The sequence below is a fragment of the Pan troglodytes genome, chromosome 9 (genome assembly GCF_028858775.2).
Source record: "Pan troglodytes isolate AG18354 chromosome 9, NHGRI_mPanTro3-v2.0_pri, whole genome shotgun sequence".
Lineage (NCBI taxonomy): Eukaryota > Metazoa > Chordata > Mammalia > Primates > Hominidae > Pan > Pan troglodytes.
Window position 1 is genome coordinate 126,541,999 of NC_072407.2, and position 25,872 is coordinate 126,567,870.

Consider the following 25,872-nt stretch of genomic DNA (forward strand, 5'->3'; position numbering starts at 1 on the left):
TTAGAGTCAGACCTTTGTTTTGCTAGAACACTTTATTCAAAAGTTCCCTTAAAGAAAGAAAGGAGGAGGAGGAGGATGCAGAGAACGAAGGTAAGGATAATTTTTTGAGTTCTTATTTTTGAACGTATCTTTAGTTCTAACCCTTATACTTGAAAACATTAAGAATAATTTTTGCCGTGGAATAATAAAAGGATTCCTCTGTTGTCTTTTATTATAGTAATCACTATTGCCATCCAGATTTTTAATTCCATTCTCATTTCTCTTATGTGCAGGGCTGTCATATCTAACAAATAAAAATACATAACCCTCAGTTAAATTTTACATTCAGGTAACAAAATATTATTAGTATAAATATGTCCCAGGCAATATTTGGGATATACTAAAAATGTATTCATGTTTACCTAAACAACAAATTTAATTGGGTACCCTGTATTTGATCTGGAAACTCTATTTGTAAGTCATATTTTTCTCTCTCCCTGGAAGCTTTCAATATATTCTCTTCTCCAAAGTGTTCTAAAATTTCACGATGATGTATGTATCTCTTTTTCTTACTTATTATACAGTATATTCAGTGAGTTCTAACTCTGGGGGAGAAAAACTTTCACCCCTAGGAAATTTTCTTAATTATTATTTTCTTCCCATTCACTATTTCTGTTCCTTTCTCTTTCTGGAATCCTTATTATTGACAGGTTGGACCTCCCCTCCTAGTTTCCATTTTTTAAAAGTTTGTTCATTTCCCTAGGAGACTTTTATCAACTTCACTTTGTAGGCTTTCTATTGGAATTAGAACTTTGCATATTTTTATTTTCAAAAAATGTCCTCTTTATATAGACTGCTTATTTTTCATATCATTCTGTTCCTATTATGTGCACATAACAAAGGATGCTTTTCAATATAAATATTAAGAAAGATTCCCAGAAATACTAATACCTTGTAACTAGGTTACTTCCCTCACTACCTTTAACTACTCTGAATTGTTGTGTTATATAATCCTTCAGACTTGAGAGAAAATAGCTTTTTCGCCCACATTGAACCTTTCTTTCCTCATCCATATCTTAACATCACAAAATCAGAGGATTGGAGAGATATAGAGTCATTTTGTCCAATCACCCAACCACCCATCTTGTCTAGGACTCTTTATGAGTTATCCACTTTGGGGTAACAAATTACACAAATTTAGGAGCTTGAAACAACAGACATTCATTATCTCACAACTCCTGTGGGTCAGGGATTCAAGCACAGCTTTGCCGGGTCTTCTGTTTAGGGTCTCACCAGGCTGCAGCCAAGGGGTTGCCAGGACTGGTTCTCAACTAGAGGCTTGACTAGGGAAGGATCTTCTTCCAAGCCCACTCATGTTGTTGGCAGCATTCTGTTTCTTGTGGCTGTAAGAATCACAGAAGCTTGCTTCTTCAAAGCCAGCAACAGAGACAGACTCCAGAAAGATGGGAACTAACACTCTTACACAATCATACACCCAGAATCACATGCATACCATCACCTTTGCATTCTATTGGCATGAACCTCAAGTCACAAGCCCACCCACACTCAACAGGAGGGGATGACACTAAGGTGTGACTACCAGAAGGCAGGGATCATGGGGACTACCTTAAAATCTCAACCTTGGCACTATTAACATTTGAGAGCCAAGAATTCTTTGTTTTGAACGGCTGTCTTGTGCATTGAAAGATATTTAGCAGCACGTCTGGCCCCTAGATGCCAGTAATATGCTGCCACCCCCAGATAAAAATGTCTCCAGACATTGCCAATAGTCCCTTAGGGGCAAAATCACCCCCTGTTGAGAATCACTTCTCTGTAGGAGTAATCCGATCACTTACAGTGAACAACTTTCTCAAAAGAAAGGTCCTATTTGCTCTTACAAGTTATGCATTCCTTCTACAGCTTTTTTTCTGAATAGCAAATAAATAAATAAATGTGTGTGTGTGTGTGTGTCAGAAGAGGGTGTAAAATCCAGTGATATAGTGATAGCAATTGCTTTTTTAAAAATTGAGACATAATTCACATACTATGAAACTCATCATTTTAACGTGTACAATTCAGTACTTTTTAGTATATTTATAAGGTTGTGTGACTTTTACCACCATCTAATTCAGAACATTTTCACCATCCCAAAAAGAAACCCTGTGCCCTGTGCCCATTAGCAATCACTCCCACTTCCTCTCTTCCCCCAGCTTCTGACAAACACTAATCTACTTTCTATCTCTATAAATTTGCCTATTTGGATCATTTCATGTAAGTGGAATCATATACATATATATGTATATGATATATATATGTATATGATTCCATATATATGTATATATGTGTATACATGTATATTTGTGTATATATGTATATATATGTGTATATATGTGTGTGTGTATATATATATGATTCCACTTACATGAAATGATCCAAAGTATATATATGTATATATATGCAAAAGGCTGTATATATGCATATATACATATGTATACATATATACACATATATATATACATACATATATACACATATACACATATATGTATATATACACATATACGTATATATACACATATACATATATACATGTACATATATGTATATATGTATACATACATATATACATGCCTGTATATATGTATATATATGCAAAAGGCTGTATATATGTGTATATATACACACATATATACAGCCTTTTGCATATATATACATATATACAAGCATGTATATATATGTATGTGTGTGTGTGTATGTATATATATATATATATATACAGCCTTTTGCAACTGGCTTATTTCACTTAACATAATGTTTTCTGTGTTGTAGTATGTATCATTACTTCATTACTTTTTATGGTTGAATAATATTCCATTGCATGGATATACCATATTTTGTTGATTCATTCATCAGTTAATGTATATTTGGACTGCTTGCACTCTGTGACTATTATGAATAATGCTACTACGAATATTTGTGCTCTTGTGTAAACTTATGTTTTAATACTCTTGGGTATATACTTAGGAATGGACTCACTGGGTCACATGTTTAACTTGTTGAGTGCCAATATTTTCCACAGTGGCTGTGCCATTATATAATGCATTCCAATTTCTCCACATCCTCAGAAACAATTGTCCACCTTTTTATTATAGTTATCCTACTGGATGTAAAGTGTCATCTCATTGTAGGCTTAATTTGTGATCCTTGATGGCTAATGATGTTGAGCACCTTTCCATGTGCTTGTTGGCCATTTATATATTTTCTTTGGGGAAATGTTTGGTCAAGTCCTTTCCCCATGTAATCGAATTGTTTGTCTTTTGTTGTTGAATTTTAAGAGTTATTTATATATTCTGGATCCTAGACTCTTATCAGATATATAACTTCCAAATATTTTCTCCCATTTTATAGATTGCCTTTTCACTTTCTTGATAGTGTCCTTTGAATGCACAAAAAAGCACTCAACTTTGATAAAGCCTAATTTATCTATTTTTAGTTTTGTTGCTCCTGCTTTTGGTGTTGTATCTAAGAATCCACTGCCAAATCCAAGGTCATGAACACTTATCCCTGCGTTTTCTTCTAAGAGTTGTATAGTTTTAAAAGCAATTGTTTTTTAAAGACCAAATGTTAACCTGCCTTTTTTGTCATAAATGTCCCAAGATTCCTCTAGCAGGCCTCTTGGGCAGCAACATACAATTATCATCAGCTACAAGCCTTTCTGCCCTGACCATAGGTTGACCCTAAAAGTTGAAAACCAATAAACACTGATTTGGGAATCAAAGCTAAAAAATAGAAAAATGGTGAAGCAATAAGAGCGGTTGAGATTTTTCAGGGGTAAAATGTGACATGGGAAGAGGAAGTCAAGGACACAAAGACTTTTTGGGACCTCAATGTAAAGGGCACACAGTGGAAGAGAATCCAGTTCTCCATTCAGATTACTTTGCTTTTGATTTGTGAGCATGTTATATTCTATTTCTAGTTCCACCTACTTCTAAACCTGACCTAACCTGAACTTTCCTGAGCTCCTCTGAGCATAGAAGGAGGCAATAGATCTTTTCTATTTTTCTTAGTTCCTTTATTTTTCTCAGGATAAACTACATTCCAAGTCTAGTTTGCCCAAATAAACAATGAAATTCTCAGTTGACATTAACTATTCCTTCTCTAGCAGAACACAACCTCCTGCCTAGAGTCATAGATGCTGGCTTTTCCACACCCACATGGCTTAAGCCCAAGTACAAATGTATTGGATTCAATTTCATATGCGAAGCAAACCTACTTATTGGCATAAATACACAAAGTGGCATATCCTATTTCTTTTCATATTTTCTTTCATTTTCAATACATATACCCACAAACATATATGTAATTTTTCACAAATATGTAACTGTGATAACATGCATGCTTTGGTGGGTGTGTACAATTCTTTATTCTTTTCTTTATTCTTTGGTAACATTGTGCCAATACCACAGACATGGCACATGCAGACACCTACAGCAATGTTTCTTCATGGTCTTCAGACTTTTACATCTGTGTGTATTAAAATTCAACTTATTGAGCTCCATTAATACTGATATGCATGGCCTGTCAGGGTGCAGATTGTACTCCTTTTTGAAATGATTTCTCAGGAACCACCAGATGACATTTTCACCCCATCGACTTCCCTCTGATTTCGCTGCTAACTAACCTCCCCCAAAGTGGAAGGACACCCGCTGTGTTAGATCATAGAGCTTCAAGTCCAGGGAAAAACTAAGGATGATTTACAGATGCTTGAGGGCAACTTACATTTCTATAGCAACTAAGCATTTGGAAAATCATTTGCATACACATTATCTCCCTTTATGCTTACAACATGCCTTGGGAGTTGACATTGTTACTCTTCATTTTATGGATAAGGAAATGACTTGTCTAGTGAATATTTTGGGATTGCCTATACAAAAAGGGAGATTAAATTTCAGAAGCAAAGTAAGCATCCAAACCCAAGAAGTAAAACATAAAAATTTTCATCTTTAAATATATGAAAAGCTTATAGGCAGTGAAAACTCCAGGTCTAGCTCATTTATTCCAACTAATTCGATCTCTGGAACATTCTCTGGCTGGTCTGATTCCTAAAGAACATTAGTAGTAATGGCATGAGTAAAATGCAGGAAACAGCTCAGTCAGGGGAGATGCTCATACCTAGCTCCACCAGGAAAATGGCAGCAGAAAGTCACTCTACGGTGACAGAGTTCATTCTCAGGAAAAAGCCAGCGAGGGCTCCAGCTCCCCCTCTTCTAGGGATCTGTTTGAAAACCGTAGTGGGGGCCCTCATCTTGATCACTCTAGTTTTCCTTAATTCTCAGCTTCACCCTCCCAGGTACTACGTCATCAGAAATTTATCATTTATGGATCACTGCAATTGCTCTATTAGTACCCCTAAAATACTGGTGAAGTTTGTGTTAGAGAAGACCATCATCTCCTATGAGGACGGCATGTCACAGCTTTGTGGTGCTTCGTGTTTATATTGTCATGGCCAAGCGTAACATGTGGACCAGCAACTGCTGTCATCACATTTCATCAAGTCAGCTCCCTGCTGGTAGTTGTAGTATTTATATGGAGTTGACTGGTACAACAATAGATATTTTGCCTTGTATTAAAATAGTACTAGTGTGAGTTATTCATCAGTCATACTTCTCTCATGCACTAGCATCTATGATATTGATAGGACAATTTTCTTTTTTACTTGATGCAATATTGTAGTCACTAGATTAACAGTTCTTGTTTCCTACTCCTTTTCTCTCCAGCATCCTCCACATCAGCTTTACAAAGGGCAAGCTCTGGGTTTTTCCCATGGGTCTGACACATTCATGCTGTTGCCTTGTCCTCTCTTGGATTGCTTGCTCCAGAGAAAGGCAGGTGCCATGTAGTGAGAACAGTCAATCAGCCCTATGGAAAGGGCCATGTGGCGAGGCACTGAGGCCTCCTGCCACACTGAGGCCTTCTGCCAAAAGCCACATGAGTGAGCCATCCAGGATGTGACTCTTCCAATCCCAACTGAGACATCAGATGACCAAAGCCAAGCTCTTGACTGCAACCTTTGAGCAACTCTGAGTCACAGCAACCCAGCTAAGATGCTACCAAATGCCTGACCTGCAGAACCTGGGAAATAATAAATGTTTGTTGTTTTAAGATGCTAATTTTTTTTTTTTTTTTTTTTGAGATGGAGTCTCACTCTGTCACCCAGGCTGGAGTGCAGTGGCACGATCTTGGCTCACTGCAACTTCCACCTCCTGGGTTCCAGCAATTCTCTGCCTCAGCCTCCCAAGTAGCTGGGATTACAGGTGCCCACCACCATGCCCGGCTAATTTTTTGTATTTTTAGTAGAGATGGGGTTTCACCATCTTGGCCAGGCTGGTCTTGAATTCCTGACCTCATGATCCACCCACCTCAGCCTCCCAAAGTGCTGGGATTATAGGCATGAGCCACCGCACCCAGCCTTAAGATGCTAATTTTTAAAGTAATTTGTTACTCAAAAATAGTGCACAGATGAAGAGCTCAAAGTCATTAGTCATCAGGAGAAAAGACAATTAAAGTAACAAGATATCATTTTACAGCAGTAGCCCTAGAGGACCTAGAAATTCTAGACCTGGACGTGTATCCCAACTGAATTTTCCTTTAGGACCATGAGGGGAAATGTATGTTATTTGTGGAAGTAAAATGAGTCTCCATCAATAGGCAAGTGAGTAGGTAAAGTATTTTGCAGCAGTAGAAACAGATTTGCTGTGGACATAACAACATGGATTGACTTTAAAGGCACAGTGCTGAGTGTTTATTTATTTATTTTATTTTATTTTATTTTTTTGAGACGGAGTCTTGCTCTGTCGCCCAGGCTGAGCAGAGTGGCGTGATCTCGGCTCACTGCAAGCTCCACCTCCTGGGTTCACACCATTCTCCTGCCTTAGCCTCCAGAGTAGCTGGGATTACAGGGGCCCGCCACCATGCCTGGCTAATTTTTTTGTATTTTTAGTAGAGACGAGGTTTCACCATGTTAGCCAGGATGGTCTCCATCTCCTGACCTCGTGATCTGCCCGCCTCGGCCTCCCAAAGTGCTGGGATTACAGATGTGAGCCACTGCGCCCAGCCTGAGTGTTTTTAAAAATAAGAAACAGAATGAAATATAACATGGAATATCACTTATGTATATTAAAATTACAAAGCACAGACTTTCAAGTAAGGTGCAATATGTCATGGCATGGCATGGCAGGTGAATGCTCCTGCAGCAACAAATAGAAAAAGCTGTATCAATAACAAAAAGTATGTTTTATGGATATCTGGAAGCTATGAAAGAAATGAGAATGAGATGAATTGAAATTCCAGAGGAAACAGAACTATTTTGCAGTAAGATAACAAGTTATTTCTGTTTCTAGGAGACTTGGTCCAAGCACAGGGCCTCTGTTGAGAAAAAAATAAACCATCAAAGCTTTTAATGATTCTTACCAGATGGAGTGACAATTAGAAACTTGAGGGACTTCACACACATGGCCAGTTGTCCCCAGAGGACATAGACTGAGTGCTAGAGTCATGTGAACTGAAGACCAGAACAGAAGTTTCTAAAATACAAAGTGAAAACTGCTACACTCTGTGATGCTTAGAAAACGAAGACCCTCCAGAGGGACGGGGTCTGCACTGAACTCACTGATCCAAACTCACTGAGCCAGTGTCCAACATTTGCCAGATTTTGAAGCAGTAGGAGGCTAAAGTGCTAAATGGAAATCCTCTAAAGAGGATAATAGAACTTCTCAATCTTTCATAGCTTAAGAGAAAAGACCCAACAGGTTCTCAGTCAAAAACCTGGAAAGGTCAAGCTTAGGAACAGGGAAAACTAAATGTAGACAGAACCTTACTAAAATTCCAACACAGGCCTAACCATGCTCAGTTCCTGGTAGAATTGTAATCAGCTTCTCACCCTATTTACCTAGTAGAAGGGTGAGCCATCTTTAGTGAATGATAGCATCATCTAGAACATCTATGGTTCTTATGGTTTTGTATACACAGTCTTCAGCATACAATGTGAAACTACTAGATATACAAGGAGATGAGACCACATGACCAATAAAGAAGAGAAAAAGTAGACAGTAAAAGCAGATCCATAGACTATCCAGATTCTGGAGTTAGCAATAAGAATTTTAAAATAACTCTGATTAGCAAGATCAAGAAAATATAAGATGGGTGAATTAGATGACAGTTATGGACTGGGCGCGGTGGCTCATGCCTGTAATTCCAGCACTTTGGGAGGCGGAGGCAGGTGAATCAAGAGGTCAGGAGTCCGAGACCAGCCTGGCCAACGTGGTGAAACCCCATCTCTACTAAAAATACAAAAATTAGCTGGGCGAAGTGGTGGGCACCTGTAATCCCAGCTACTCAGGAGGCTGAGGCAGGAGAATCGCTTGAACCCGGGAGGTGGAGCTCGCAGTGAGCCGAGTCCTCGTGCCACTGCACTCCAGCCTGGGCAATAAGAGCGAAACTCCATCTCCAAAAAAAAAAAACAAAAAAAACTGTAAATCAACACTGAGGTATAGTTGATGTGCATGCTGAAATGTTCAGGGAAGAGAATATCAATGTCTGCAACTTACTTTGAAATGCATCCAAAAAAAGATTAATTAATGGGTGCACGGAGGCTGGAGAGATGCATAATAAAGCAAACCATGTGAAGTGCTAATGATAGAATTAAGGATTGCCAGCATTCACTATAAAATTCTTTCAACCTTGCTATATATATAAAATTACATAATACAATTTGATATAAGAGGATATTATGATTACTAGTATGCCAACAAATTTGACAGTTTGAATGGAAAATGGACAATTTTCTCAAATTTTTAACTTATTAATATAATGGTTTAAAATAGTTCGCAAAATCTTTGACACTCCTTTAAACTGTGTAGCTTAATTCCCTTCCCTGTGGGTATGGGGACTTAATGACTTCCTTCTAGTGAATAGTAAAAAGCAGAAATAGCAGTTGCAACTTCAGAGATTAGGTCATGCAAGGCACTGTCGCTTCCTGTTTGCTTTCTCTCTTGGATCACCTGCTCTGGGAAAACCAGCACCCATGTCACCCTAAGGAGAGGCCTATGCAGTAAGGAACTGAGGCCTACTGCCAACACTCAGCAAGAAACTGAGACTCCCAGCCAGTAACTGCTCAGTGAGTATAGATGTCTGCAGCCCCAATCAACACCTTCACTAGACCCTGAGCCAGAACAACCTAGCTAAGCCCCTCCCAAATTTCTATAGAATATTTGAGATAATAAATTTTTTTTGTTTTAAGCCCTACATTTTGAGGTAATTTTTTATGCAACAATAGAAAACTAGTGCATTTAAGCTATGATAAGAGAAACTAGAAAATCTGATTAGTCAGGCCGGGCGCGGTGGCTCACGCCCGTAATGTCAGCACTTTGGGAGGCTGAGGCGGGGGGATCACCTGAGGTTGGGAGTTCGAGACCAGCCTGGCCAACATGGTGAAACCCTGTCTCTACTAAAAATACAAAACTTAGCTGGGCATGGTGGCACACGCCTGTAATCCCAGCTACTCCAGAAGCTGAGGTGGGAGAATCGCTTGAACTCTGGAAGCAGAGGTTGCAGTGAGCCGAGATAGCGCCACTGTGCTCCACCCTGGGCAACAGGGTGAGAATTCATATCAAAAAAAATAAAATAAAGTAAAAGTTAAAAAAAAGAAAATCTGAATAGTCAAATATTGACTAAGGAAATTGAATCCATTACTAAAATTCCACACAAAGAAAATCCCAAGACTAGGTGGTTTCACCTGTAAATTCTTCCAAATATTTAATGAAGAAATAATACCAATATTGCACAAACTCTTACAAGAGGAGGCAGATAAAGAAGAAATACTTCCTAACTCTTTTGGCATGGCCAGCATAACCTGCCAAAGACCTGATAAAAAAGGAAAATTAAATCAAGTTCTTTCTTCTTTTTAAATAGAAATGTAAAAATCCTTAACAAAATATTAGCAAACGGAAACCAATAAAAAATTTAAAAGGTAATATATCTGAACTGAGATTTATTTCACAGATGCAAGAGTAATTTAACATTCAAAAATTGATCAATATATCTCATCAAAATAATACATATAAAGATAAAAATCATATGAGCATCTCAAAGTATGCAGAAAAATATTTTTAAAAATTGAATATTCATTCATATCAAACACACTTAGCAAGCTAGGAATAAAGGAGAACTTCTTTAATGTGAAAAAGAATTCCTACCAATAAAAAAAAAGGAAAAAAACCTACAATGAACATCCTGCTCAATAATAACACTGAAAACTTTCCCCCGAGAGAAGGAACAAGACAGAGATACCCATTATCACTACTCATATTCAACATTATACTGGATGGCCTAACCAGTGTAATAAGGCAAGAAAATAAATAAAAGGCATAACGATAGAAAGAAAGAAACAAAGCTGTGATTTTTCATAAATGATATGGTTGTATAGATTTTTAAAAATCTGAATTAATCTATAAACTATTAGAATCAATAAATGAATTCAATAAGATTGACGTATACAAGATCAGTGTACAAAAATCAGTTGTATTTTCATATGTGAGCAACAAACAATTAGAAAATCAATTTTTTAAAAAATATATGGTTGACAATAGCATCAAGAAACATCAAATACCTAGGAATAAATCCAACAATAGATGTGTAAGACATCCGCACTTAAGACCAAAAGTTGCTACGGACAGAAAGACGTCTTTTTTTTTTTTTTTTTTTTTTTTTTTTTTGAGACAGAGTTTCACTCTTGTTGCCCAGGCTGGAGTGCAGTGGCACGATCTTGGCTCATGCAACCTCCACCTCCTGGGTTCAAGTGATTCTTCTGCCTCAGCCTCCTGAGTAGCTGGGATTACAGGTACCTGTCACCATGTCCAGCTAATTTTTCGTATTTTTAGTAGAAATGGGGTGTCATCATGTTGGCCCGGCTGGTCTCGAACTCCTGACCTCAGGTGATTCACCCGCCTTGGCCTCCCAAAGTGCTGGGATTACAGGTGTGAGCCACTGCACGCGGCCTCAGAAAGAAGTCTTAAGCAAATGGAGGGATATGCCATGTTCATAGATTTGAAGACTAAATGCTGTAAAGAAGGCAATTTTTCCCAAATTAAGCTGTAAATTAAAGTCACAATAAAAAATTCCAGCAGGTTTCTTTCCTGCTGAAATTCAAAAACTGATTGTAAAATTCATGTAGAAATGCAAAAGATCCAAAATAGCCAGAGCAATCCTGAAGAACAATAAAACTGGAAGATCTACACTATAGGTGCCAAGACCTACTATAAAGCTATACTAGCTAAGATATTGTAGTGTTGGCAAAAAAAAAAAAAAAAAAAAAGACAAATCGTCAGCTGGAACACAGTCACCTGATTTATGACCATGACAACACTGCACTGCAATGAGAAAGGAAAGGTCTTACAATAAATTGTGCTGAGTCAGCTGGATAGCCATATGGAAAATAATATTTCTTGACCCGTATCTCATACCGTATGTTAAAAAAAATTATAGATGAACTGCAGACCCAAATGAGAAAGATAAAACAAAAATATTTTGGAGAACACCTAGGAAACATTTTTCATGGTATTGTAATTAATAACCAATTGCTTCTTAAACAGAATACATACAGCACTATCCATAGGAAAAAAAAAACGATACATTGACTATATTAAAATTAGAACTTCTGGTCATCAAAAGACACCATTAAGAGAATGAAAAGGCAACAAGTGGAGTGGAAGAAGATATAAATAAAACATATTGCTAGCAATGGTCTCACATCCAGAATATTTGAAAGAGTACTACAAATCAATAAGCAAAAGACAGACAACCCAACAGAAAAACAGGCAAAAGACTCAGACGTACACCCACATCCATCCACAAAAGAAGATATCCAAATGGCCGAAGTAGCCAACTTCATTAGTCAACAGAGATATTCAAGTTAAAACCACAATGCATTACTACTATACACCTTCCAAAATGGCTTAAAAAATTTTTTAATTCCAAAAGTGTAATGTCAAGGATGTGCAGCAACTAGGATTTTCATAAGCTGTTGGTGAAAGTGTAAACTGAAACAAACTCTTGAAAAACTATAGAGATAAACATATGCATAGCATTATGACCTAGCAATCCCACCCCTCAATATGTACCCAACATAAATGCATGCATATATTCACCAGGAGACACATATTAGAATGTTCACAGCAACAGTATCTCATAACATACAGAACCTGAAAACTCAAATATCTGTCAGCTTATGAACGGATAAACAAATTGTTATATATCTACACAGAGGAAATGCATTTCTGGTACATGCAACATGGTGAATCTCCAAAATATGTTGAGCAGAGAATCCAGACACATAAACACATGCACATGATTCCATTTACATAAAGTACAAAAACAGGCAATGAAATGGATGATTCTCATAAATACGATGTGGAGCAAAAGAAGCCAGACACAAAAGAGTAAATACACAAGATTCCATTTTCATAATGTATAAAAAAGCAAAACTAATCAATTAGAAGTTTATATAATGCTTACCGTTTGGAAAAGCTAGAAGAGAGGAGCACAGAGGTGGTTTCTGGGGTGCTCGTAATGTTCTGTTTCTTGATCAGACGAGTATTTATTAAACTGCATCCTTATGGTATGTGAATTTTTCTCTTGTTTTTTGGTCTTTTTAATTTTTTATTTCAATCGCTTTTGGGGTACAAATCGTTTTTGGTTACACGGATAAACTGCATAGTGGTGAGGTCTGAGATTTTAGTGTACCCGTCACCCAAGTTGTGTGCACCGTACACAATACTAAGGTGTGTACATTATTTCTCAATAAAAATGTATTTTTAAAAAGTAAAAGGATATGCATGCATACAAACTAATAATAAACATTCGGCAAAAACATGCCTAATTAAAAGATACAGAAATGTGGTGTGGGGAGGGTAATGGGGAATAGAAATAAAGGGTCCCTTCTGCTGCCCCATGACCCATACACGCCAGTTAGCCCACGCGGGGCAGCTCTGAATCCAAGTTGGCCTCTAGCCTGTGGGATGGGGAGAGAGGTAAGCCCAGCCCAAACATTTGTGGCCTAGGAGAAAAAAGTTCAAATAGAGATCCACATACCATATATCTAAAATATTAAAAGTTATAAACCAAGTTAACAAACTGTTAAATAAAATATGTTATTCTTGCTCACCTTGACATATATAGACACACACACCCCAGCTTACTAATGATCAGGAATGCCAGATTCAAATTTAGAATCCTCAGACTCTCCCAAGCCCCTGGCCCAATCTTCTCTTCCCAACTCAGCTAACACCCACATTGCAAAAAACCTCAGAATTGCATGTGTGGACACCCCAAGATTTATAAATTGCATCCAAACCCTGACAACCAGCCATTCCTTGGGCCTAGAAGTGCACACCAGCAGCACAATCTTCCCTTGGGCAGTTGCCCCTGAAAAAAAGGCCCACACAGGTCTGGGAAGCAGGCTGAGGCCATTTGGGCAGGGCCTTAGAGAGTGGTTTCTAGCTGGGTGCACAGACTCTGAATGGACACATCCCCTTGGGCCCACGTACTCCTTGCCTCATGAGAAGGACACAACCAAAGAGGATAAGGTTAAGAGCCTCTATTGCCAGTTTAAGGGCAACACTAGAGACAAGAGTGCCCTATTCTCCACTTACCCACCCCCACCAAATTGAAATAAGAGCTGACACTTCTGCTACACTTTACGGTTTACAAAGCACCTTCACAAACAGTACTCTTAATCAATCCCCACAGTCTTGTAAGCTTGTTACATATCACAATTTGAGAGATGGGGAAACTGAGCTAAAAGTGACTTGCCTGAAGTCACACAGTTAAAACCTGAGTACTCCTAGGTCTCCAGTGGAGGAGTTTCTCCTCTGAATTTCAAAGGTTGTACTCTTTCCATGACTCAACACTGCCATGCATCCCCCAGCTTTGTAAAGAACCCAAGGGCTAAAAAGGAATTGGAAATTGTAAATATGTAGTTGAAACATTTTGGAAAAAAGCCCATAGTCAGGGGAGGAAATCTAACACCAAATACAGAAAAGTTCTGGGAAAGAGTCTGGGCCCAGAGCAAAAATCATCACTGGGACAAAGACTACTATGTAGGGTAGCAATCCCAGCTGGGTCGTGGGGACTCCATTCCCACTCCAAACCACAAAATGAGTGCCTTCAAAACATTTAAGCAATCCTCACCCAAATTCCACACAAATTACATGGAGGGGGGTCCTGGCTCCACAGCCCTCCTTCTCTCCACTGAAAATACTTTATCAATGACAGGGCAGCATAAAGCCACAGACCTCCATCTGCTCTAGGACAATCCAGACAGCAGCGTGGCACCAGGCCCAGGTGAGGCCCGACCCTCCTCCAGCAAGGACCCGCTAAGGCTATGCCTCCCTCTAATTAGCAGGGCCTGGCTCAGGGCCTGGGCAGTTATTTAGAGAACCATCGCCTGCTCCTAGCGTAGATATCCATAAGGCTGGGGTGGCAGGCACTGTCTGCTCAAAGTCAGCTGCCTGAAGCTGCTGTCTTCCTCATTCCACCATCCCAGGACCCCTGCTGCCAGCCACCTCTGCACCCCCAAGCTCAGCAGCATCATGTCACTTGCACACACAGCTGCAGAGTACATGCTCTCAGATGCCCTGCTGCCTGACCGCAGGGGACCCTGCCTCAAAGGACTGCGTCTGGAACTGCCCCTGGACCGGATAGTCAAGTTCGTAGCTGTGGGCTCCCCCTTGTTGCTGATGTCCCTGGCATTCGCCCAGGAGTTCTCCTCTGGTAAGTTGCTTCCAAGACCCAGTGCGCAAGAGAGACTCCCCCTCATGCCACTCTCTGCATGGGCTCTGAAGTGAGATGGTGCGCACAGTGACGGGATTCCATGGCTTCGGGCTGGGCTGGATTATCCAAAAGGCAGATGGTGCATGAGTTCAGGGCACCAGCAAAGCAGAGGCACCAAAACATTTTGAAAGTCGTCTCCAAAATGTTACAGTAAAAAAAAAAAAAAATTGTTGTAATTTTAGTATTCATATATTTTATGTCATTTCAAATGATGAAAGCTTTATTTTGGCTTTCATTATGGATGAAAGAAGTTGACACTCCTGGTAATGTTTTTAGGGCCTTAGACCTCTTCATCTTAGCTGGGCTGTCGCCAAGTCTCTTATTTGCTCTGGGCCCTCTTCCCACCCCTAACCCGCCAACTCCAGGGTTATTGACTTGAGAACATGTGTTAAGTGCCTGAGAGCCATGCACATTGGAGATGCTGCATAAACCCACTGCTTCCTGTCTACAAACCCCAGCCACACACACAGACATTAGCATACACATACATCTAGGGTTTCAGGTGCTAGATTCAGTCAGCAAATCCACTACCTTTGTTAAAGAGAATGTGGACTTCCTGAGAACCGAGACTTCTGGCTTTCCTTTCTGGCAGTGCCATTAGCTTACTACATTTCCCAAACAGGTGTGCCAGCCTCCCACCGCCTCTTTATTCATCCACAACCAGGGCAGAAGAAATGGCTCCCACTTCTTCCTCTTTCTGGAGAATGATGTGAAAACAAAAAGGCAGGAACTCTCCTCCAAGTCCACTTTCCTTTCGGCATAATTTGCCCACCCTTTCTCTTCATTTAGGCTCGGAAGCCCAGGCAATTCATCCTCAACATTTTAGAGTCTAAAGGATGTCAGTTATTTCAGGAAAGAGACATCACCATCAAACCGCAAGCCTTCTGGTACCAGACTACAGGAGCACAAAAAGCCCAGGGGGCGCTCTGAGAGCAAAGAACCACCAGACCCAAAAGGCTGAGTCAGCACTGGCAAGCCCTGGCCATACAGTGGGATGCGTCCAGGAGTGCCCTGTCCTACTGTGACATGGCAGTGCTCAACCCAGAAAACTAAGGTGTGGGAAGAAGACAGTCCCTGCCAGAAACAGAAACTGGGGAAGAGTTAGATGATTGCCCCTGAGTCCCCACTCCTCCACTCCAACTCAGGCGGCCTCAAAGCTGTGTTCCTGTTGCAGGGTCTCCGATCAGCTGCTTCTCTCCCAGTAACTTCAGCATCCGGCAGGCAGCCTATGTGGACAGCTCCTGCTGGGACTCACTGCTTCACCATAAGCAGGACGGGCCTGGCCAGGACAAAATGAAATCTCTCTGGCCCCACAAGGTAAAGCAAACTGTCTGTAAGGCCAGCTTCACGGCTGAGTGGAGTGGCGCAGAACCCCTTCATTCTACTCCCTCTTGCCTCTATCCCCACCACCCCTAACCCATTTATTTTGGTCACTTACTTTCATGTTTCAGGCATTCTCTGAATCTGGCAATCTTTGGCTGCTCCCTTTTATCTAATTGGAAGCTTTGTGCCTAAGGGTGAGGCACATAAACAGGCAGACTTCGGTTTAAGGTGATCCCTTTGGTCTATTTCATTAGTATCTGAAATATTGACTCTGTAGTCCTTTCTCCTGGGCTCATCAGTTTCCTCCTAGAAGAGTCATTCAAACCTTAATTTGTGGGGAGGGGGCGGGTGCAGTTGGAATTAAGCCAGGCTGCCAACCCTCTAGGAACTCAGCTGTGGGTCTCACCATTCAGAGTTCACTCAGCTGCTCCCCCTGTCCCAGCACGGCTCCCCTGCCTCAATGGACCCAAGAGCAGAATTTAATCTGGTTTAATCTCTCCAGGGAGTAACCGTCAAGCCTCTGTTAGGGGAGGGAAAGAGGAGCCGCTTGACTGCCTCACATTACAGAAAGGATCTTCAGGCTGCTTCTCACACAGATTTTTCCAACAAGATCCCTGTTTTCAGCCTCTCCTGCACTCTTGTTTTTAGAAGTACCTGGTGTCTCCAATTCCTGGTTCTGTGGTGAAAACAGCCTGCCTGTCCCTGCCTCCTCTCCCCATCCTCCCCATGAACTGGTGTCTTCTATCTTGCAACTGCTTTCCAGTCTTCAAAATTGGGCTCCCTTGTCTCCTCTCCTGTTCTCTTTGGCCTTATAAAAATATGTCTTATTGTCATCCTAGTGGGGTTTTAGGAGGAGGCAGTGGTAACATGTATGTTTGATTCATGAGGTTTAGTCAGAAGACACTCGTAGCATTTTCTAGGCACGACAGTTTCAAGGCGTCAAATTGCCACAGTTCTAGGACTGAGACAAAACCAGAGACTTAATGGAAAGAGTTAATGAGATTTCTGTCACTGGAAGTTCAGGAAGGATCTAAATGGTACAAAAAAAAGAAAGAAAGAAAGAAAGAAAAATTCTGTGGTAGAGGAATTCACATATAAGAAAAAGATCAAATTGCCTGACAATCAAGATCACCAGAAAACTTTATTTTTTTGAGACGGAGTTGTTTTGTGCTTGTCACCTAGGCTAGAGTGCAATGGTGCCATCTTGGCTCACTGCAACCTCTGCCTCCCCGGTTCAAGCGATTCTCCTGTCACAGCCTCCCGAGTAGCTGGGATTACAGGTGCATGCCACCATGCCTAGCTAATTTTTGTATTTTTAGTAGAGATGGGGTTTCACCATGTTGTCCAGGTTGGTCTCAAACTCCTGACCTCAGGTGATCCACCCGCCTCAGCCTCCCAAAGTGCTGGGATTACAGGCATAAGCCATAGCACCTGGCCACCAGGAAGCTTTTTAAACCCAAATTCTCAGGCTCCACTTCAGCCTACTACAACAGAATCTCTAAGTATAAAGGAAGGGTTTATTTTCAATAAACGCCCTTTCTTTTCTTTTCTTTTTTTTTTTTTTTTTTTTGAGACAGAGTCTGGCTCTTGTCCCCCAGGCTGGAGTGCAATGGCACGATCTTGGCTTACTGCAACCTCCACCTCCCAGGTTCAAGCGATTCTCCCGCCTCAGCCTCCCAAGTAGCTGGGACTACAGGCGCCCACTACCATTCCCAGCTAATTTTTGTATTTTTAGTAGAGATGGGGTTTCATCACGTTGGTCAGGCTGGTCTCGAACTCCTGACCTTGTGATCCGCCCACCTCGACCTCCCAAAGTGCTGGGATTACAGGCGTGAGCCACCGTGCCCAGCCAAGAAATGCCCTTTCTTAGCAGCAAAAAGTTTCTAATTTTCTCTAGAGCCTGGTGTGCCTTTCCCAACATATCTTTCTTGTTTAATTCAGAAAACACAAACACACACCCTTCTTTTCTTTTCTTTTTGAGACAGAGTCTTACTCTGATGCCAGGCTGTAGTGCAGTGGAGCAATCTTGGCTCACTGCAACCTCCGCCTCCTGGGTTCAAGTGATTATCCTGCCTCAGCCTCCTGAGTAGCTGAGACTACAGGCACCCGCCACCATGCTAATTTTTGTATTTTTTGTAGAGACAGGGTTTCGCCATGTTAGCCAGGATGGTCTCGATCTCTTGACCTTGTGATCCAACTGCCTCAGCCTCCCAAAGTGCTTGGATTACAGGTGTGAGCCACTGCGCCCGGCCCCACACCTTTCTTTTCTACCCAGGTGCAATCAATTATGTATCCTCCCTCTATTTCTTCAAATTCTCTTCTGAAATAACAAACCATCCCCGGTTCAGGAGAAGCTATAAGTGAAGTAATCATTTAGGGAATAAGCTCCAGAATCAGACAGCCTATAGTTCTAAATCCTGGCTCTCCCACCTACTTGATGTACAACCCTGCACAGGTTACTTAATCTTTTCATGCTTTGGTTTCCTTACCTGTAAAACAGAGATACTAAATTGTATCTACCTGATGACATCCTTGTGAAGATCAAATAAAATAATGCATATTAAGCACCTAGCAAAAATGTAGCTTTAAAAAATATTTACAGGCTGGACGTGGTCGCTCACACCTGTAATCCCAGCACTTTAGGAGGCCAAGGTGGGCGGATCACTTGAGGTCAGGAATTCAAGACCAGCCTGGCCAACATGGTGAAACCCCATCTCTACTAAACACACAAAAAGTAGCCGGGTGTGGTAGTGAGCACCTATAATCCCAGCTACTCGGGAGGCTGAGGCAGGAGAATTGCTTGAACCCACAGGAGGCGGAGCTTGCAGTGAGCAGAGATCGCACCACTGCACTCCAGCCTGGGCAAGAGAGCGAGACTCAATCTCAATAAATAAATAAATAAATAAATAAAAATCTTTACAAGTAGAGATTTTACTGTAGGCAAAATAGTTGGCCCAACCCTGCTAGGTGTGGTAAGTATGATGAGGAAACCTGAAGAAAAGTCCCTGTGTTAATTTGCTAGAGCTGCTGAAACCAAGCACCACCAACTGGGTGGCTTCAACAATCAAAATTATCGTCTCAGGGTTCTGGAGACCGGAAGTCCAAGATCGAGGTGTCATCAGTATTGGCTCCTCTGAAGGCTGCAAGGGAAAGGTCTGCCAGGTTCCCACTCCTTGGCCTGTAGATCCAGTGCCCTGGGCAGTCTCCCCGTGTGCATGTCTGCTTCTTTACCTGGCTTTTTTTTAAAAAAAGAAAAAAAAAGAACATCAGTCATAATGAATTGGAAGCCCACCCTATTCCAGTATGACCTCATTTTGAATTAACTAGTTGCATCCACAACAACCCCATTTCCAAATAAGGTTTCATTCTGAGGTACTGAGAATTAGGACTTCAAGGTGTGAATGGAGGGAGGTGGACATGGACACAATTCAACCCATATCAGTCCCTTATTGCAGGTAGCTAATGATGCAGTCATTGAGCAGACAAGGCTTATGGATTCCTGAAAGTCACTTATAGATTTACATGCCTGAAAGAGCCCCACAAAGAATCCCAAGACAGTGTCTGATAGTGTAGTTTGGCATTACCAAGAATCCAAAAATCAGAAAAGACCACTGTGCATCAGACAAGTCCAGGAAGGTGACAGGGAAGAAATGGGATTTTCTCTCCCTTAGGACGACATGGCCTTTGCAGGCCATGATCCCTAGCTAGCTAGCTGCCCAGACTACTTTGAGGGAGGTAGGCAGATGGCTCTCTCTCTCCTTTTCTCTCTCTCTCTCTATATATCCCTCTCCTGTCCTCCCCTCCCCTCCCTTCCCCTCCCCTTCCCACCTCTCCTCTCTCTCTCTCTCCTTATTCTCTCTCTTCTCCCTGGGACCCCACACAGACCCTGGATCAGAAAAGCGAACCAGGGGAGCATGAAGGTGCACATTCCTTCTCAAGCAGACCCCCCTGTACTCAGCCAGGTCAGTAGGGTGCCTCAGGGGCTGAGCCTGGGCTAGCCCATTCCCCAAACAGCCTTCCCCTGCTGAGGCAGGAACAGGGGAAAGGAGAGCCCCTCAGTCAGCGCTGTCACTCGGGGTCTCGGCAGCCCCGGCCTCCCTCCTCAGCTGCTCTCGCCCTGCAGGCCCTCCCCTACTCCCTGCTGGCCCTGGCCTTGCTCATGTACCTGCCGGTGCTGCTGTGGCAGTATGCAGCTGTGCCAGCCCTCAGCTCCGATCTGCTGTTCATCATCAGCGAACTGGACAAATCTTATAATCGCTCCATCCGCCTGGTGCAGCACATGCTGAAGATCCGGCAGAAGAGCTCCGACCCCTATGTGCTCTGGGATGAGCTGGAGAAGTGAGTTGTCTCTTCCACCTTTTTCTGAGAAATTCAGTCAAGCATTAAAATGATATCTTTGCATAGTCATCTTTAAATGATCTTCCATGCCATCCTTCTCAAGAAGGCAAAGTGCTTAACACATCATCTCATTAACTTTCTATTGTTTCTGTAAAGGGAGAGAGAAAGGACTCTTCCTGTAGTGTACAGATGACCACACTGAGCCCACAAAGGGATTCATCCGTCTAGAATTCCACTTTCATACACTACTGCCTTCAGAAACCTTAAATAGCTCCCTTCATGCCTACCAAAAAATACCCAAACTTTCCCAGATATGTGTGCAAGGCCCTCAACACACTGTCACCATCTACTTTTTCAAAATTCTAACTACCAGGTGACAGAAACCTTCCACCACACTTAGGCAGCCTCCTCCTTTTCCCCTGAACAAATTATTTATCTATGTAATCATTCCTCCACCTGCATACAGGCATTGTCCTGGGTGCTTCTGATACATTCACGTGTATGTGTTGGGGGATGGGGGTAGGAGAGACAAAGCTGTACCTACCCATGTGGGGCTTACATTCTATTAAGGAAACACAGACAAATAAACAGAACACAGAAATGAAATCTATGTTCTGAGATAATAAGTGGTATGAAGAAAAGAAAAAGTAAAGTGGGAAGTGGGACAAGAGGAAGCTGGAGGGATGGAGAGTGGTGTAGCTTTACACAGAGTGGCCAGGCTAGATGGCCCAAGGAGACAATTGCACTAACATTTGAATTATATTGTCCCATATTTATGCACATACTCTATCTTCTGAAAAAAAATCCTCTCTATCTTTTGAAGCCCAGATTTCAGCCAATATTTTCCATAAGGGTTTCTGAACATTGAAGGCCACACTGTTACCTCCCTCTCCTAACTTTTACAGTCACTGTGGTTTGTGTCCACTATTTTAGCAACAAACCAAGTGCCATTTTTATTCCGTATTTGCATGTCTTATCTGCCCCTTCCCCACAAGCCAGTCTCTAAGCTTCTTCAGAGCACAAACTGGCTTACATGTACCTGAACACCAAAGCTCTCGACAAACATTTGTGAGCCAAATTATTTACATAAGATGAATGAATTGTCCCAAAGATCATACAGAGTACACAGGCCAAGAACCAGAATGTACTTTTTTTGGAGTGGGGGGGTGGGGGAGACAGGGTCTCACTATTTTGCCCAGGCTGGAGTTCAGTGGCACGATCTTGGCTCATTGCAGCCTCAGTCTCCTGGGCACAAGCAATCCTCCCTCCTCAGCCTCCCAAGTAGCTGGAACCATAGGTGTACACTACTACACCCAGCTAATTTTTGTATTTTTTCATAGAGATGAGGTCTTACTATGTTTCCCATGGTAGTCTCAAACCCCTGGGCTTATGGGACCCTTCCACCTCGGCCGCTGGGATTATGAGCATAAGCCACCATGCCCGGCCCAGAATGCACTTAGCTAAACCCCCAATCCAGTGCTAATTTCATAAGCCTATTGCTACCTAAAGATCCTACTACAGCTTAGAACTTTAGTCCGCCTTGCTTGGCAGAAATCCAGTGTAATAAATCATTACTCACTGATCATTCACTGGGTTTATCACATTGCAGTAAGTACTTGGAGAATCAAGATATACTCATATGCCTCAGTTTGGGGGAGAAGCATGGTTATGCTCGGGAAGACAGATTTTCATGGGAACCAAGAATGCCATGTTGAAAACAGATCTGTTACTTTGTCACATGCCTCTCTTGGAGTATGGTTCTAAATGGTCACTACTAACCTTGCCTCCCTCCTTCCACTGTCCAGGGCTCGGAAAGAACGATACTTTGAATTCCCTTTGCTAGAGCGGTACCTGGCATGTAAGCAGCGTTCACATTCGCTAGTGGCTACCTACCTCCTGAGGAACTCCCTCTTGCTCATCTTCACCTCCGCCACTTACCTATACCTTGGTCATTTCCATCTGGATGTCTTCTTCCAGGAAGAATTCAGCTGCTCCATCAAGACAGGGCTGCTAAGTGATGAGACCCATGTCCCCAATCTGATCACATGCAGGCTGACATCACTGTCCATTTTCCAGATTGTTAGCCTCTCCAGTATAGCAATATACACCATATTGGTTCCAGTGATAATATACAACCTCACACGGCTATGTCGGTGGGACAAACGACTTTTATCTGTCTATGAGATGCTCCCAGCTTTTGATCTCCTCAGCAGAAAGATGCTAGGATGTCCCATCAATGACCTCAATGTGATCCTTCTTTTCCTCCGAGCTAACATCTCTGAGCTCATCTCTTTTAGCTGGCTGAGTGTCTTATGTGTGTTGAAGGATACAACCACCCAGAAGCACAATATTGACACAGTAGTTGATTTTATGACTTTATTGGCTGGCTTAGAACCCTCAAAACCCAAACACCTCACCAACTCGGCATGTGATGAACACCCATAGTTAAGAAACCATGGAGCAAGAAAGCTTGTGGAAAGTCTCTCTCCTTCCTCATAAGACATGCACACTAATACACATACACACCAAAAAATTACACATTTTAAAACTGCTAAGCTTGGATTTAACTGAATCATATATCTTTTATCATGTTATCCTAAAAGTGAGAAGACATAACCAAGACATGGAAATAAATGTGAAAGCTGGAGCCAAAGAGTCAAAGAGCTAAAAAATTAAGTCTAGAACATTCTATGAGGATAGTATAAATAAAAAGAAATACAGTCTAGACATGCTGCAAGGAAAGAAGATTCTAAAGTCCGTTTATGGAGGCAATTCCATATCCTTTCTTGAACGCACATTCAGCTTACCCCAGAGAGCAAGTGAGGCAATCTGGCAAAAGATTAATAAAGATGTAAACCCCTGGAAACCCTTTGGTGTGGCCTGAAAACCTAGGAATTTACCCAGCTTGCTTTGTAGAAGTTATCAACCTTGTCCAAGTCCTCTGTAGCCTCCAAAGTGCTGGGAGATGATGGCTTCAATTTGTAATCTGCTCTTAGGATGTAAGGACATAGTAGAACAAGGCCGGGGCCATGTCTCAGCCGTGAGTGGAGCCTTCAGGTGCCCAGATACACTTTTCACCATCTAAACCAGGAACTCATTTCACCAGGGGCTGGGATTATGGGCTATGGACTTCTTCACAACTGTTAACGGAGCCAGGTATGCTTTTAATACTCCAGAGGATACTATGCCTTCCCTTACAGCTAATCACTGAATAGCAAGCACTTACAAATGGGTAGACAGTAAATGCTATTGAACTTCTTTCTCTTCTGATTTATTACCCTATTTTAGCTTCTAACTCCCATTCCTATGCCTGTAGTTAATGGAACTTTGGTCTGACTTCAAAGACCACACTCAGACACAATATCATGCTGTCTGCCATTTTATATTTCTTTTTAGAGCTACACATTATGCATTTCTTTAGAGAATTTTTGCATAGGCCATTTAGACCCTTCTTCGTATAGTTAAGTAGAAAAGTTATGTTGCTTCTGACAGATTCAGGTAAGTTTACCTAACACAAGCAAAGAGCTGATAGATGGTTTCCTATTGTCACTGGGTCAAAGTCCAACTCTTCAGTTGGTACACAAGACTTTTCATGACCCAAAAAACCCTACTTACTGCTTCAGTCTCTCTTCTTGCTTCTCTCTACACACATCTTTCACACTGATCAACTACTTGCAGTTCCCATACTGAGCCTTTGCATATGCTGTCTCCACCATCCAGCATGCCCCCCTTTGTTCTTCACTGGGCCAACCAACCACTACCTCTCCTTCAGAGTCTGCCCAGATGTATCTCCTTTAAGAAACCTTTTCTATCTCCTCCCTCCTTCCCTGAGTGCTGCCAAATAAAATAAAACCTACCTCTGAAACAAACTTATTATACCATATTAACATTGCCAATTTACTTGTCTGTCTTTCCTTCTTAAATTAAGGTTCTTAAAGGTGGTATCATAATAAGCACTAGGTAAATATTCTTCTAAACAAATAAGGACTGAATGAGTTGCTCAGTGGCATGACCTTTGTGGAGCACACAAATCCAGCCTCTGAACAGTCTTATATGGAAAAAGCTTTGGACGCAAAGATATGCTTTTAATGGAATTGACCAAAAAGTCAAAGAACATGGAAATAATTATGCAAAATATAATATAGCCATAACTGGAATATTAACCAGCCACTTAAAATTATGCTTATAAAGAAGCTATACTAACATTTGTGAAATTGAAATGATACAATGGTAAATGAACAAAAAGAAAACTTTATTTTCAGTATTGTCTAACCTATACAAAAATGCGTAAAATATTAGACACATATACTAACATGGTAAAAATAGTTCATTCCAAGTGGTAGCATTATGGATTTTTAAACCTTTCTTGTACTATATTTTCTAAATTTCTAAAGTTCGAATGAAATGTTTTGTAAGTGTAAGGAAATGTTTCCAATGAAGAAGAAACAAAAAATATCTTCATGCAAATCCCACTAAAGTCCATTGGCCAAAACAGCCTGCAAACTAGGACAAAGAATAGCACTTTTCTTCCCCCTAGATGTGATACATGTATATGAAAATAAATAATACAAATAAAGTCAGACCCCAAAGCCTGCAAGGACAAAATACAGCAGAACAGCAAATTTGTTTTTGAGAGAAAAAACTAGAGAGTTACTGAACTAGTTATTGGCATCGCTGGAAGAAGATGCAAGCCTTCTGCCATCCAGCCTGGGTCACTTACCAATACCGCACCCTAAAGATTTTTCTATCCTCCCTAATTTTAAATAGACCTTGGTTGTAAAGTTAGAACCATATACATGTACATATTATGTACAGAAATACACTTCTGGTTTCACTAGACAAACATTTACTGAGGGCCTACTTAGTGCTAGTATTAAAACTGCGTGTTAAATCTCTCACCTTCCCTACTAGAAAGAGCCAAGGCCTTTCTTCCTGTTCACTACTGTGTTCCCAGCTCCTGGGAAGATGATAGCATTAGGAGGCCCTGCAAACACATTTCTGTGAGCTGCAGAAAGGAACGAAGCAGGGAAAGAAGCAGAGTCCCAGCACTTGGGTTCACTTTGTCCTACAGTCTCTGGGAAAGCCCGTCTGCACGAAGCATGAAAAACGTGTTAAAACGCAGTGGCCCAGCGGGGGAGCGTGAATGAGAGCTCGCATTGGTAAGCTTTTTGTTAGTTCGTTAGTTCAACTATAGTACCCTTCAGCTAAGCACACAGATGCCCGAAGCCCGGATTCCGATTCCGGTCGCCGGCCCTCCCTCCTCTCCTCATCCAGCGCTAGACCCCAGCTGTCTCTTTCCTCCCGGTGCCCAGGATCGCACCGCCCAGACCACCCTACTCTCCCTGC

General features: G+C 41.5%; 1 protein-coding gene and 1 long non-coding RNA gene across 3 annotated transcripts; one reads left to right on the forward strand and one right to left on the reverse strand.

The window, feature by feature from the left end:
- Positions 1-22,971, forward strand: PANX3 (pannexin 3). Of its 2 annotated transcripts, XM_016922212.4 has the most exons (5): positions 1-90; positions 14,644-14,805; positions 16,040-16,182; positions 20,312-20,526; positions 22,332-22,971. In XM_016922212.4, exons 2-5 carry the CDS (start codon positions 14,655-14,657, stop codon positions 22,969-22,971), a joined length of 1,149 nt encoding a protein of 382 aa, XP_016777701.3. In that variant the 5' UTR covers positions 1-90; positions 14,644-14,654. The 2 variants fall into 2 exon arrangements, with proteins under 2 accessions (XP_016777701.3, XP_016777700.3); XM_016922211.4 differs by lacking the exon at positions 1-90 and having other exon boundaries at positions 14,493-14,805.
- LOC129136489 (uncharacterized) lies at positions 19,107-25,870 on the reverse strand. Its single transcript, XR_010147702.1, has 3 exons — positions 22,465-25,870; positions 20,354-20,550; positions 19,107-19,423 (listed from the first exon to the last, which is right to left on the reverse strand). It is a non-coding gene; the product is annotated as an uncharacterized LOC129136489 (long non-coding RNA).
- Positions 25,871-25,872: the final 2 nt, after the last annotated feature.

Excerpts from the sequence above, each read along its gene's own strand:
- PANX3 (XM_016922211.4), top strand. The coding sequence starts at position 14,625 with ATGTCACTTGCACACACAGCTGCAGAGTACATGCTCTCAGATGCCCTG. Across the intron at positions 14,806-16,039 it reads CGCCCAGGAGTTCTCCTCTG|GGTCTCCGATCAGCTGCTTC; the intron begins GTAAGTTGCTTC and ends TTCCTGTTGCAG. Across the intron at positions 20,527-22,331 it reads CTCTGGGATGAGCTGGAGAA|GGCTCGGAAAGAACGATACT; the intron begins GTGAGTTGTCTC and ends TCCACTGTCCAG.